Raw genomic sequence first — 12,600 nt, 5'->3', positions numbered from 1 at the left:
TGCCTCAGGTTTCATGCTCAACAGGGAGTTTGTTTCTCCCACTTCCTCTACCCCTCCCCTCGCTCATTCTCTCTATATATCTCAAATAATTTTTTTTAATTTGTGGGGGTTTTTTTTGTTCTTACCATTGAGTTGTAAGAGTTCTTTTTAAAAATTTATTTATTTACTTACTTACTTCTTTATTTGACAGAGAGAGAGGGAGAAAGCAAGCAAGCAAGCAGGGGAAGGGGCAGAGGGAATCTCAAGTAGAATCTCAAACAGATTCCATGCTGAGCACAGAGCCGGATGCGAGGGTAGATCTCACAACCTTGAGATCATGACCTGAGCCAAAATCGTGAGTCAGTCACTTAACTGACTGAGCCACCCAGGCACCCCAAATAAAATCTTTAAAAAAAAAAAGATGAAGATTCTTATGTCTAGAATAGAAACATAATTTTATAAAAGTAAACAAAACAATGATTACTGTTAACATTTATAAAATAACATTGGATATCAACCCTTGTAGTTTTTGAAACACTGTCTCATGCACTTTTACAAAAGAGGAAATGAAGATTCTGGAAAACTCTAGTTAATTTTCAAGTCACACAAACAAAGCATAGGTTAGCCAGGCCTAATTCCAGGACTTCTAACACCTCATCTAGTGTTCTTTTCATCCCACCTAACAGAACCCCATTTTGTGATTTCAAAATACAAGCACATTCGCCTTTAACACTGAATCAGAGATTCCTACTGGTAGACGTGTATATGAGTGTATGTCAATAAAGAAAAATACTTCTGTAAAACATCCAAGCTATTGTCATTGTCCAAACTGGAGGATTGACCAGAACTTCTCTTCTCCCGACAATCATGCACCACTTCAATCTGAAATGATGAAAATAAAAGTTAAATTAGCATCTATGTAGGTATAGTTCTTCTTGAAGGAAATCTAGGTCAAATTAAGTTTTCTCTAGGTCCTGTGTAGATAACTTGAAAAATAACCCTAGGATTATTTTTTTAGAAATACCTTTGATATGTACTCATAAAAAATTATTTGAGTTCCCAAAGAGGACAGACTTAAGGTACTAATTCAAATTTATTTTACGCTTGGGTGACTCAGTCAGTTAAGCATCTGACTCTTGATCTTGGTTCAGATCATGATCTCAGGGTCATGAGATGGAGCCCCAAGTCGTGCTCCACACTAGGCTGGAGTCTGCTTAAGATTCTCTCTCTCCCTCTCCTTCTGCCTCTCCCACCACACCCCACCACCACCCCACCACCCCTGCTTTAGAGCACACTCTAAGAAAAAAAAAGAATTTATTTTACATATTAAGTAATTTCTCATTTATTTGGCATTTGGGGGGAGTGAGGTTAATTTATAAAAAGTTTAATTTCTAGATAACTAAAGCTTATTCATTGAAGAAAAAAACCCAGCTTTTTAACCTTAATGATTTTTAATGGAAATTTTCTAGGAAATATTACATGATTCCTTGAGTTCTCTAACCAAGGCTACACAACATCACTGACCCTCTTTCTAATGATTCAGTGGTATCATCAGGAACATGAATGATGTGATAAAATCTTTTTTTTTTGATGTGATAAAATCTAATAACTTGTAGGTAACTGTCTATTCTTTCTTAAAATGGCTGTAACCTGTTGATGTCATCTCTGCTCTCTGCCACATGTTGGCTTTTGCTACAAGTGACTTCCTAGATCCTAACCCACCATCTTATTTTTTTTATTATTTTTTTTTATTTTGAAGACTCTACAGGAATTGGACTGGCCTACTGAGTCAGCTACATGAGATCCGTGATGGTTATTTGTTCTTCAGAAGCCTTAGAAGTATCTTCTAGGGATCCTGGCTGTATTGGACTTTGGAGACTACAAAATGCCTGAACTCCAAGTAAATGTAGCATTACTATGTAGAGCCCAAAATGAAGTACAGGATCTGTCAGCTAAAAAGCATTTCCACAAAACATCACAAACACATCATGTGGAAAGGCACAAACATTAATTGACTACTTCCTATATATTATGCGGGCACAATTATAGGTACTTAACACGGATCATAGTATCCAACCTTCCCAGCAATTTAGCAAGCTATGGCATACTTATCCTCACTTTATATATGGGAAATCAGAGGCTCAGAGAAGTTTAGCAACTGGACCAAGGTCACATACCTAATAAGTGATGAAACACAGTCAAGCTCATGGTGGCCACCATTATGCTCCCTCCTTAAGAATATGTTTTGATTTGCTCTATCTGAATGTACCAACAGTTATCATTTTAATACTATAACACAGGTTGATAATGCTGCATAGTTTTTCACTCATCAGATAAGTATGCATCATTTACTCCTAGCAAGTTTCTGAAATACAAGTTTGGAAAGTTTCGAAACATAAATATTTATGTTTAAATGCCTAAGGATTGTGCAAATTGACTTGAAGTGGAAGAATGTGTGCATTTTGGAACTGGGTTCACCAGCTAGAAATCTCCCCAAGAAAATGTACAGACCCACAGCCTATTTTTCCCCTGGGATATGCAAATGGAATAAATCCACGTAGAGGAATGTTAAGGTGTCATGAGTGGAAACTGGAACCGAAAGACCTGTTAAGACTAGGGATAGGACACTTGGGTGGCTCAGTGGTTGGGTGCTTGCCTTTGGCTCAGGGCATGGTCCTGTGGGTCCCAGATTGAGTCCTGCATCCGGCTCCCTGTGAGGAGCCTGCTTCTCCCTCTGCCTGTATCTCTGCCTCTCTCTCTGTGTCTCTCATGAATAAATAATAAACTCTTTAAAAAAAAGACTATGGAATTTGGTACTCAGCCTATTTCCTTCTTGAAAACAGAAGTTGTAGCTGGACAACATGATAACCAGGCATGATATATATCAGTATAGGTCACTCACTAGCCTGCCAATCATGATATACAACACTTAGAATGCCACCATATGCCCCGCTTTATTTGAAAATGCTTCCCAAATATAATCTTATTTTTATACTAACTCTATGATGAGGGTGTTCTGTTATTATCCTCATTTTGTAGATAAGGAAGTGGAGTTCCAGAGAACTTACCCAAGATTATATGCCCAGTAACTGACGGAGTTGGGATTAAAAGCCAGGTAGTCTCTACAGTTGCTCAACAATCTCTATCACTGCTATACTACCTCTTGGATATCTACCTTCTTGTCCTTAGTTACCATCAAGAAGACACAAGGAAAATGTAGGGCCCTACAGCTGTGATGGCTACTCTGCAGATATCAGAATATCATGGAAAACTGAGAAGGAGACTGGTATCTATCAAGAAACTAATAGATGTCTTTTTTGAGCCCAGAGTACGGACCATTGGAACCTGTCCTTCGTCCATGTTTCATACTTGCAGGAATGTAATCAATTATGAAAGAAATCTTTTGTAGAAAGGTGAAATACTTATTTAAGTTTATTGAGGTGGGGTGGAGGAAAGAGAAGCTGGGACGTATAGATGTTTTAGAGAAATTAATTCTGAACTTGAGCCAAGACTTAAGAAACTGCTCATGCACCTGGGGATATGCCAGCACTGCAATTAGACCCTGCGCAGCAGCAGCTTTTTCTTTTAGATTAAATAGGCTTTCGAACACACAATGTTGGTTTAGTGGATTAAAAATATGGTTGAGGCCTCCATACCAATTCTGCAACTACAGCAATAAACTCAATTTTGAATTAATTAATGGTATTTACTTTTAAGTTGCTCTGATTTTGTCTCCAAGTCTTCTTTCCTAGTAGAAAAATATGAAAGAGGAATTTCAAACCAGAATTAAAATCAACACTTTTAATTAAAATGCATGCATGTTTATTAAATAGAGAGCTATGAATATTCTAACATATTTATATTAGTATTTTTAAATCACACCATACAAAACAGTTGAGTGGTTAGTTTCATCTATATGATTTCAACTTCTTATTGAGCACCATTTTGCCATGTATTCACCCATTCTCTGACTCATCAAACATTCACTTGATTGCCAAGCAAGCACGAAGGTTAAGTGTTAGTATTCATAATTATTTGTAGATTTAGTATTCATTTTGACATATAAGCATTTAATCAGACTGTAGCTCACAGACTAACTATATCAAAAAGAGTTCTAAAAAATCTGAATGTAACTAATAATTAGAGCATCTAACATTTATTTGGCACCTACTACATGCCAGACAGCTCTAAGCCCTACACATCCATTTTGGTTTTTCATCCTCAAATCAACATTAACACATAAGTACTATTTCCATTCCCATTTTATAGATAAGTAAGTGAGGTTAGTATCTTGTCCAAGAAGCAGAGGCAGTGTTCAAATCTGCGTAGTCTACTGTCAGAATATGCGCTTCTAACAACTATATAAAACAATTCCGAGGCATATTAAAATGCTAAAAACAAAACAACTTCATCAGAATTCCAAGCTTTAATCTTTCTGTTCTTCCTGTTTAATCTCTCCTTTTCTTTTTTTTAACATGTTGAAAGTGAAGTTACCTGTCTTTTTTGTAAGTTTGTTTGTTTTTAGTAATCTCTACATCCAATGGGGGGCTCAAGCTTACGACCTGATATCAAGAATTGTAGGCTCTTCTGACTGACCCAGCCAGACACCCCTCCTTTTCTTTGTTTAATCTTTTCTGTTCTGTTTACAATGGGTGAGCCCCTATATTATTAAGGAAGGAGTTGAATGTCCCTACAAACCCCAGGGCATGGTCCAGTGTAAGACTAGGTCATTCACATTCCTTATTTTCAGAGTTGCTAAAAAGGCTGCCACTCACACAGGCTGCACAGGTCTCATCTCTCTATGCAAGAAATACACTTTTTGCCCTTTCCTCCTTGGTAGGAACTGCTGCAAGGCACAGTCAGGGAAAGGCTATGCTGTTATGTGCTCTAAATTTTATACTTCACTTTAATTATTTAAAAATATATTTTAGGGTTGCCCAGATGGTTCGGTCAGTTAAGCATCTGCCTTCAGCTCAGATCATAATCCTGGGGTTCTGGGATCAAGCCTGGTGTCAGGCTCCCTGCTCGGTGGGAAGGCTGTTTCTCCCTCTCCCTCTGCCCTCTCCCCTGCTTGTGCACACACTCTCTCTCTCTGTCAAATCAATCAATAAAATCTTTTAATATGTATATTTTAGGGGCCCTTGGCTCGCTCATCAGAAGAGCATGCAACTCTTGATCTTGTCAGGCCCCACGTTGGGTGTAGAGATTACTTAAATAAATAAACTTTAAAAAACTTTTTTAAAAGAGTGAAAATAAAAATATATTTCACAGGGGCTCACACTGGCCCAGTTAGTAGCATATGCAACTCTTGATCTAAGAGTCATGAGTTCAAGCCCCATGCTGGGTGTGGAGCCTACTTAAAATACATACATACATACATACATATATATGTATGTATTTTAAGTACCGAATATAGCATAATGTATAGAGATATTGAATCACTACGTTGTACATCTGAAACTAAAGTAACCTTGGTGTCAACTACACTCAAATTTTAAAATTTTTTAAAATATTTTATATCCAAGTTTTATGTTATAAATCATATGTGTAAATATATAAGTTAGACTTAGTGGCATTTACCACATAAAATCAATTTCTCACTAAAAACTGATGTTTACCACTTTAAAGACACCTGATACACAGAGCTCCAAACTTATTTATAAAGGTAACTGAGGGAGCCTTACTAATTAGCTTTACTCATTAATTATTTGCAACTCTATTAAGAGCTGAAAAAGGAACATATGCACAACTCATGAGGAACGCAGCTTTTTCTGAAAAGCAAGGTAGAGAAATTCATTCTTTGAATGACATAGAGATATCTACAATTATGGAGCACCTGTACTATATGCGAAGCTCTGTGTTTGGTGCTGGGACAAAAACATGAACTGCACACAGTCCCTGTCCTAGTGGAGTTTACAGTCTACCAAAAGAGATGGCTTGTTACCACACAGCATGATCACTCAACCAAAAGGGGCGCCCAGGAGTGGCCAAGGTGGGCGAGCTTACCTGAAGCAGGTGGACTAGGGACAAGAAATGTGATGGAGGAAAAGAAGCCAGCAGAGGGGAGAGGGAGAGGGAAGGGAATAGTGTCCCAGAGAGAGATCGGTATGGTAAAGTCCAACAGGTAAGATGAGGCATTTGAAACAGAAAAGTAGGGAACCGGGGAGACAGCTGCAGTTGTCAAGGCAACAGGTGACATTAGCCTGGATGAAGGTAGTGGCAGCGAGCAGCAGCGGTGAGGATGGAAAGAGGTGGATTCTGTGACTGATTAAGGGGGGGGGGGCATTTGTGCAAAGGGGAAGCCAGTGTCCCAGGCGGAGACGAGCGGGGGCATGACAGTACTATTCACTGGGATAAGGAACCCAGGAGGAGTTTGCAGGAGAGGCTATCAGGTGGGGGTACGTGTGCAGTCTGCGCTGCGGTAAGAAATTCAAGGCCGCAGATGGTAAACGCAGGTCTGAAGCTTATGAGAAAGATGCAGACTAGAGCTAGTTTTGGGAGTTCAAACTACACTTTACCCCCCACAATGTTCTTCACTAACTTCCCTCTGTAGTAAATATTACTTCGGATGTTAAGTGGCCAACTCTTGATGTTGGCTCAGGTCCTGATCTCAGGATGGTGAGATGGAGCCCCGAGGGAGGTTAGGGTTCTGTGCTCAGCGTGGCGTCTGTTTGAGATTCTTTCCCTCGGCCCCTCCCTCTGCTCCTCCCTCTGGTTGCACCCCACCTCTCAAAAACAAAATAAAATCTTTTTAAAATATAATTCAACAAATATTTACTGTTTCCTGCTAGTTGCCAGGCACTGTGGTAGGTACAGGATTCTGTTTGATGTAAATTAATAAAAATAAACAAACAAAAACAAACAAAACAAGTTTGACTTATTGTAATGAAGATTAACACAATTTGATTTGACCAAATCTTATATATTTGGCCTAGCAATTAGAAGTCTTAAAGAACTATTTAGAGCTGATTGTTATAATCCCCATTACTCACAGAGCAATAGGGTAACATAAACAATGCAGCATAAATGATGCTTTGATTTAATTTAAAAATGATGCTTTTAAGTTATATAAATGATGGAAAATCATTTATCCATCCACATCATTTATTCAGTCAGCTGCCTTCTTCCACATAAATACATTAGGCCATCTTAAATTGAAGAAAATTCAAGCTACTCCCAACAAGTAGTTGTGTGTGGATGACACAAGAGTCCCTAAAATGAAAGAAAGCTTCATTTTTAACATTGCGAATTGTTTTTCTTGGTTTCTTTTTATGAGTGATCATTTGATGAGATTGAGTTTAGAACCATAAGCTACTTTTCACTAGCTTGTCATTTTCCAAGGTAAGTTTAACGATGAGAGAATATGGATGATTGTTATGAAAAAAGGGAGAAAGTTAATTATAGGCAAAATTCAAGAATGAATTGCTGCTGCTTTTTGGATGTCAAACTGGTTTTTCGCATGTACACGAACTCAGAAAATGTACCGAAGAAAAGTAATAAAGATGGGTACCTCTGGAAAAAAGTTTACATGCTTGAAAGAAAGAGTATCCAACTCCCACTGCAGAAAAAAAGTGTAATGCCATTAAATAAGAATATCAGAAAGGAAAAAAATAAAACAAAATGTACTTCTCGTGATTAATGCCTTCAGAGGAGCTGAGCTTTTTAGAGGACTACAGACCAAGAAACCTTTGTCAGATGGGTGGTCTAGTTTATGCAATACTTCTTATACTTAATAAGCTTTTTTTCTTTTGGTCTTCACAGCAACACTTTCAAGTCAGTAGGAATAGTTATTCTTATTTGACAAACAAGGAAACTAGGCTAAAAGAGGCTAAGTGAACCGTCCCAGCTCACACAGCCAATAAACAGAGCCAAACATCTAACTGAGGTCTGTCTGCTGCTAAGGAATAGAAACCTATCCTATTTTTATTCTCAGAGCTGTTGGTTTGTATTCCCTTATTGGTTTGGGGGGGTTTGTTTTATTCTTTTGCCCAGTATCTTCTTGGTCAATATTCTCCACTTAGGGCACTGTTCATAGTTTTACTTGTGAGTCTATTTTTATTTAAATAACTGTTAACTACCTAATGTTTAGTGTCCCAGCTTAGTGACATGCTTTCGTCACCTCGTTTTCGTGACCCAGGCTGGGCCTGACTGAGGTTTTTATGCTCCTTATGCTTGGTTCAAGCTTTCTCTGAATTTCAAAGCACTTCCCACACATTAATGAAGTCTCTGATCCTCTCAGATCAGATAGACCAAATGCGTCCCAGGTCCACTCGCTCAACTAACTTAGTGCCCCAGAAGCCAAATTAATCTTCCCTAAGAGGCCCTGGCCCCAGACACAGCTCAAGGGCAACTTTGGGCAATAGAATCATCTTACTTCCAGATTAGTTCACCACCACATGCAGGAGAGTTATTTTATCCTACAGAATGTAGAATGGAAATGGATATCACATGGTTAAGGCAGGTCTACAGAGATTAAAACAAAATAAGTGGACTCTAACAGTTAATTACTAGCAAAATTATTCTGTTGACCCACACTTACTTAGAAAAGGCAATCCATTCTATTATCTAAGCCACTCACTTACTAGAAGCGAATAAGAACCAAATAATAATTTATCCACGTAAGTTATAAATATGTGTGTGCATATGCATGCATGTGCCCATGTGTACCAAATTCATACACTTTTCTCCACCTTCTGAAGAAAGGGGTGGGTTTGATGCTTGTAAAATGTTCACACTCATTGCATGGTTCACAGTCTTCAGTCCAGATTTTCTTCATTCTCTACTACACTATATTACTACTATGTTTTACTATTGTATGATAATCTGGACCATGACTCATGCCTCGTTTAACAGTTTAAATGGGACCAAAGATGCTTAAAGATGCTAAAGACTGAAGAATGCATTAGGTATTTACATCAAGAGGAATGATCAACAGCAGAAAAAGAAGACTTTTAAAAAGTGAATGTAAGATACTTTACCATGTTTAGGTGAAAACAGTGATGTTCTAGATCTGATCAAATTGTCGGAAGCAGGCACCACAAACTGGACTGGCTTCACGTGCTTATCTGTCAGGTTCCTGAAACCAGCTTGTTGGTTCTCAAATACACTTCGGATGTGCTCCAGCTTGAGTTGTACGGTCTGCATTTGAACCTGCGGATTGCATGAGACTCCTGAGAAATATTTTCTGAATTGGGGTCATGACAAATCTTATTACATTTCTCAGACTCAGACGGTCAAAAAAGTAATTTAGAGCTTAACGTATAACTAGAAAACATTAGGAAAGCAACAGAAAACAGATTAATGTGCTATCTTCCCACAGTCATAAACCCAGAAGATCTCAACCTAAACAGCTTGAAGAAATTTCTCAAGTAGTCATGAAATAGGTCACTGTGTAAAGTGCTTTATTTACCCTGCATGGCTGGAAGGCATAACGGCTGGAAAAGAAGGCATGTTTAGCACAAGAAAGCCACCAGTTAAGCCCCATTACAGATGTTTGTTACGTGTTAGCCTGCAGGACACTCTATCTTTCCGGGTCGTAAAAAGCTCCTCCTAGACCCTCCTAGATGATTTGAGGCAGTTAGAGATTAGCTTGGTTGCTTCCAGAGAAATCACTTAGTTATTGCTCTGGCCACGTTTCTGATTTTCTGCGGCATCCCCTAAGATCTGCAGCTAAGCATGGTTTTAGATGCTGTTCCAAACTTAAGAGTCAACTACACATTTTGGCAATAAATAGCATCACAAAAGCTCTTAACTACAATGTGGGGAGAGTGCTTCATGACATCTCCAACACGGTGGATCTGAACTGACCCACAGATCTCTCTACCTTGTTAATACCAATGTCTGCTTGCACCCCTCCCCCAAGAAGCCTGAAATCATTTCTTTATCCCTTCATTCTCAAACTGAGTAGGAAAGCCAGATCTGTGTCCACACAGCATCTGTTGGTTGTAACTGCAGCAGGAAGACAAGACATTTGGAGTAGAACGCTCTTGACACAGGCCCAGTATTCTCCTAGAATAGCTTTAGCCCTTTCTCTAAGGATGCGCAAAACAATGTATGTGAGATCTCCTAGTATGTTGAAAAGAGTTGAAAAATAATGGAGTCACAGCTCAAAAAGAACTTATTCTTCATTATGTAGCAAGCATAAAGCCTTGGGGGGGAAAAAAGCCTTGGGATGCTTTTTTTTAAAAGTCTATCCATTTAGTCATTTTTAAGTAATCTACACCCAATGTGGGGCTTAAACCAGTAACCTTGACATCAAGAGGCACATGCTCTACCAACCGAAGCAGCCAGGCGCTCCAAGCCTTTGGATTCTTGGATGCTTCACAGGGGTACTAATATCACCCCTCATCCTTAAGAGAAGCATGTAACTGCAATTTGACATAAAGTTAGCTGTGAAGTAGTAATACTCTTGCCAACACTACTGGAATTACAGTTTTAAAAATATATTCATTTGAAAAAAAAACAGCCTCTTACCTTGAGTTCAGGAGATAAAATTACATCAAATTCATACTGTAGGGTATCAGGATCATAATTTATAAATGGCAAAGCCATTTCAAGAAAATTTTCAATGTCTCGGAGGGCTTTCTGAGCATCTTCTTTAGACTGAAACTTATCTATTTCCTGATTAGCTAGAAGGCATTCTCCTTCATCACAGCACTGACGAGCCTGATGAGCAAATCACACACACACATACACAAAACCATGAATGAATAAATAGAAATATGTTTGTCCTTTTAGGAGTGTTTACCAGCCCTGGCTTCTGTGAATCAGAGTTGTTTTCAGAGTTGTTAAAAATAAAGATATCTGGGTTCTGCCCCCAGAAATTCTGATTCAGTAGCTCTGGGCCTTAAGCCAGGCATTTAGATTTCTGCAGAGCTCCACAGGTATTTCTGATGCACAGCCAAGGTTGGGAAGCACTGTATTTATTTCATAACAAGGAATTCATTCTGCAGTAAAGAGTCTGACCGTACTCGCAACACTAACACTTCAGCTGCATGCTATTTTCCAAAAATCAATAAGTGAAATATGAAAACGCCTCGCAAAACACAAAGTGTAATATAAATGCATAGTGATTGCCAAGGACAAGGATAAAAGTTTCCTTGCCAAAGAAGGAGATGAACTGATTAAAATGTTCATGTTCAGATACAATGTCTATAAATGATATCCTCATTTTACATTCCACTTCCAAGGCCAGATCTCCCCTTCGCTGCCTAATTCTGAAAGGGGCCAGATCTACAAGCCACGGAGGAGTATCTTCCAGTCACTGTTTAATTTCTTATTGCGGTAACTATGAAATGTGGAAGGAGTTCTGGCTTTAGCAAAATGCCTCTAGGGCTTTGAAAGGTGCTCTGACTGCAAACTATCACCAGAGGAGAGGATTCAGGGATGTGCCCAAAATAGAAAGGAAGCCATCACAACTGTGATCTCAATATTCAGAAAAGAAGCCAGAATGCTTATAATACTAGACTTGCCATGGATACTGCAAAGGTACCCGGACTAAATAAACATCATCAAAGTCAATGCTTCAACGTCTTACAAATTTAATTCCAAAGCTATCCCAGGCAGACCTTTATCCTATAACCTTAAAAAAAATTATCTTCCTATTCAGAAATGTACCAGGTCTCATGACACTACCTGCTGCAGCAGCTTATGCATTTTGAAGATCCTGCTGAGCTGTATCCTTTTGGCTTTGATCTCATTAACCAAAATATCAGAAAGGTAACGTAGCTCATTGCACCTCTGGCAGATCAAATCAAGTGCGTAATGGTGATTTGCAGCAAGTCTGTGTCCGTGTAATATCACAAACCGGGCCTTTGCTAACAGATCCTAATTGTGAGAAAGAAGTAAAATAAGAACCGTATGATATCTGTTCAGAGAGAGGAGGGGAAACAAGAAAGCGATTGAGAAGCAAATTGGTTTAGCGAGGCAGAGAGAATGCCAAAAATATGATTTGATGTCATACTTGTGCAGGCTGCAAGAAAGCTTACAGTTACAGTCATTAGCTAGAGCAGTGACGCCACGTATTCCTGGTAACAGAAAAAGAAAATTAACTGGCCTGCTCAGAGTGTGGATGAGGTTGGCTTCTCCTGGTAGGTACAGATTGAGAACAGAACTGCATATATCCAAAGAGGAACACGGGAGACAAATGAAAACTCATGGGTTTCCTACCATCTCAGCTTTGGAAACGTCATGAGTCATCGTCTACCTGGCTGCTTTACATACACGAAGGGGTCTCCGAGTCAAAGGTGATCTCAGCAGCCTTGCCTCCATTCTATCAACTACTGGCATCCCCCCCTCCACCCTGGTCCCCCACTTGCTTCCCGACGCAGTGCCTGAAGCAGTAGGTGGTCAGAAAATATCTGTGGAAGTAAAATAAGAAAATCTAAAGCCCATAATGATGAAGTGCCCAGCCTGCCTGACTGGAGGGAAACCCAGAGTTAAAGTAGGGAATTTTCATTGTTTGGTTTTTGTTTTTTTACATTTACCCTGCCATGAATTCTTAAGGACTGGGTTCCAGGAGCTCAGGCTCCTTTCCTTTGGTTCTCACAAAGTGTGCTCCTCTGGGTGGGCAGGCTGGCACTTCAGTTGAACCCAAGTCCCTTTCTCTTTAGCTTCCTTCTT

General features: G+C 39.2%; 1 protein-coding gene across 6 annotated transcripts in view; it reads right to left on the bottom strand.

Moving 5' to 3' along the window:
* MCF2 (MCF.2 cell line derived transforming sequence) overlaps positions 1–12,600 on the bottom strand; it is a 100,416-nt gene that overhangs the window by 35,757 nt on the left and 52,059 nt on the right. For 5 of the 6 annotated variants that reach the window (XR_012026749.1, XM_072818306.1, XM_072818303.1 and 2 more), the window contains 6 exons: positions 11,614–11,805; positions 10,453–10,644; positions 8,958–9,129; positions 7,490–7,537; positions 3,690–3,727; positions 773–861 (listed from right to left, as the gene is read on the bottom strand). Coding sequence is in view for 5 of the 6 variants with exons in the window: in XM_072818306.1 (XP_072674407.1) it covers positions 773–861; positions 3,690–3,727; positions 7,490–7,537; positions 8,958–9,129; positions 10,453–10,644; positions 11,614–11,805 (731 nt within the window). In the remaining variant the exon portion in view is untranslated. The remainder of the gene's footprint in view (positions 1–772; positions 862–3,689; positions 3,728–7,489; positions 7,538–8,957; positions 9,130–10,452; positions 10,645–11,613; positions 11,806–12,600) is intronic. The other variant, XM_072818304.1, reaches the window with a different exon arrangement.

The sequence above is a fragment of the Canis lupus genome, chromosome X (assembly GCF_048164855.1).
Source record: "Canis lupus baileyi chromosome X, mCanLup2.hap1, whole genome shotgun sequence".
NCBI classification, from domain to species: Eukaryota; Metazoa; Chordata; class Mammalia; order Carnivora; family Canidae; genus Canis; species Canis lupus.
Note: the sequence above shows the minus strand (reverse complement) of the source record. Positions and strands in the feature narration are given on the sequence as shown.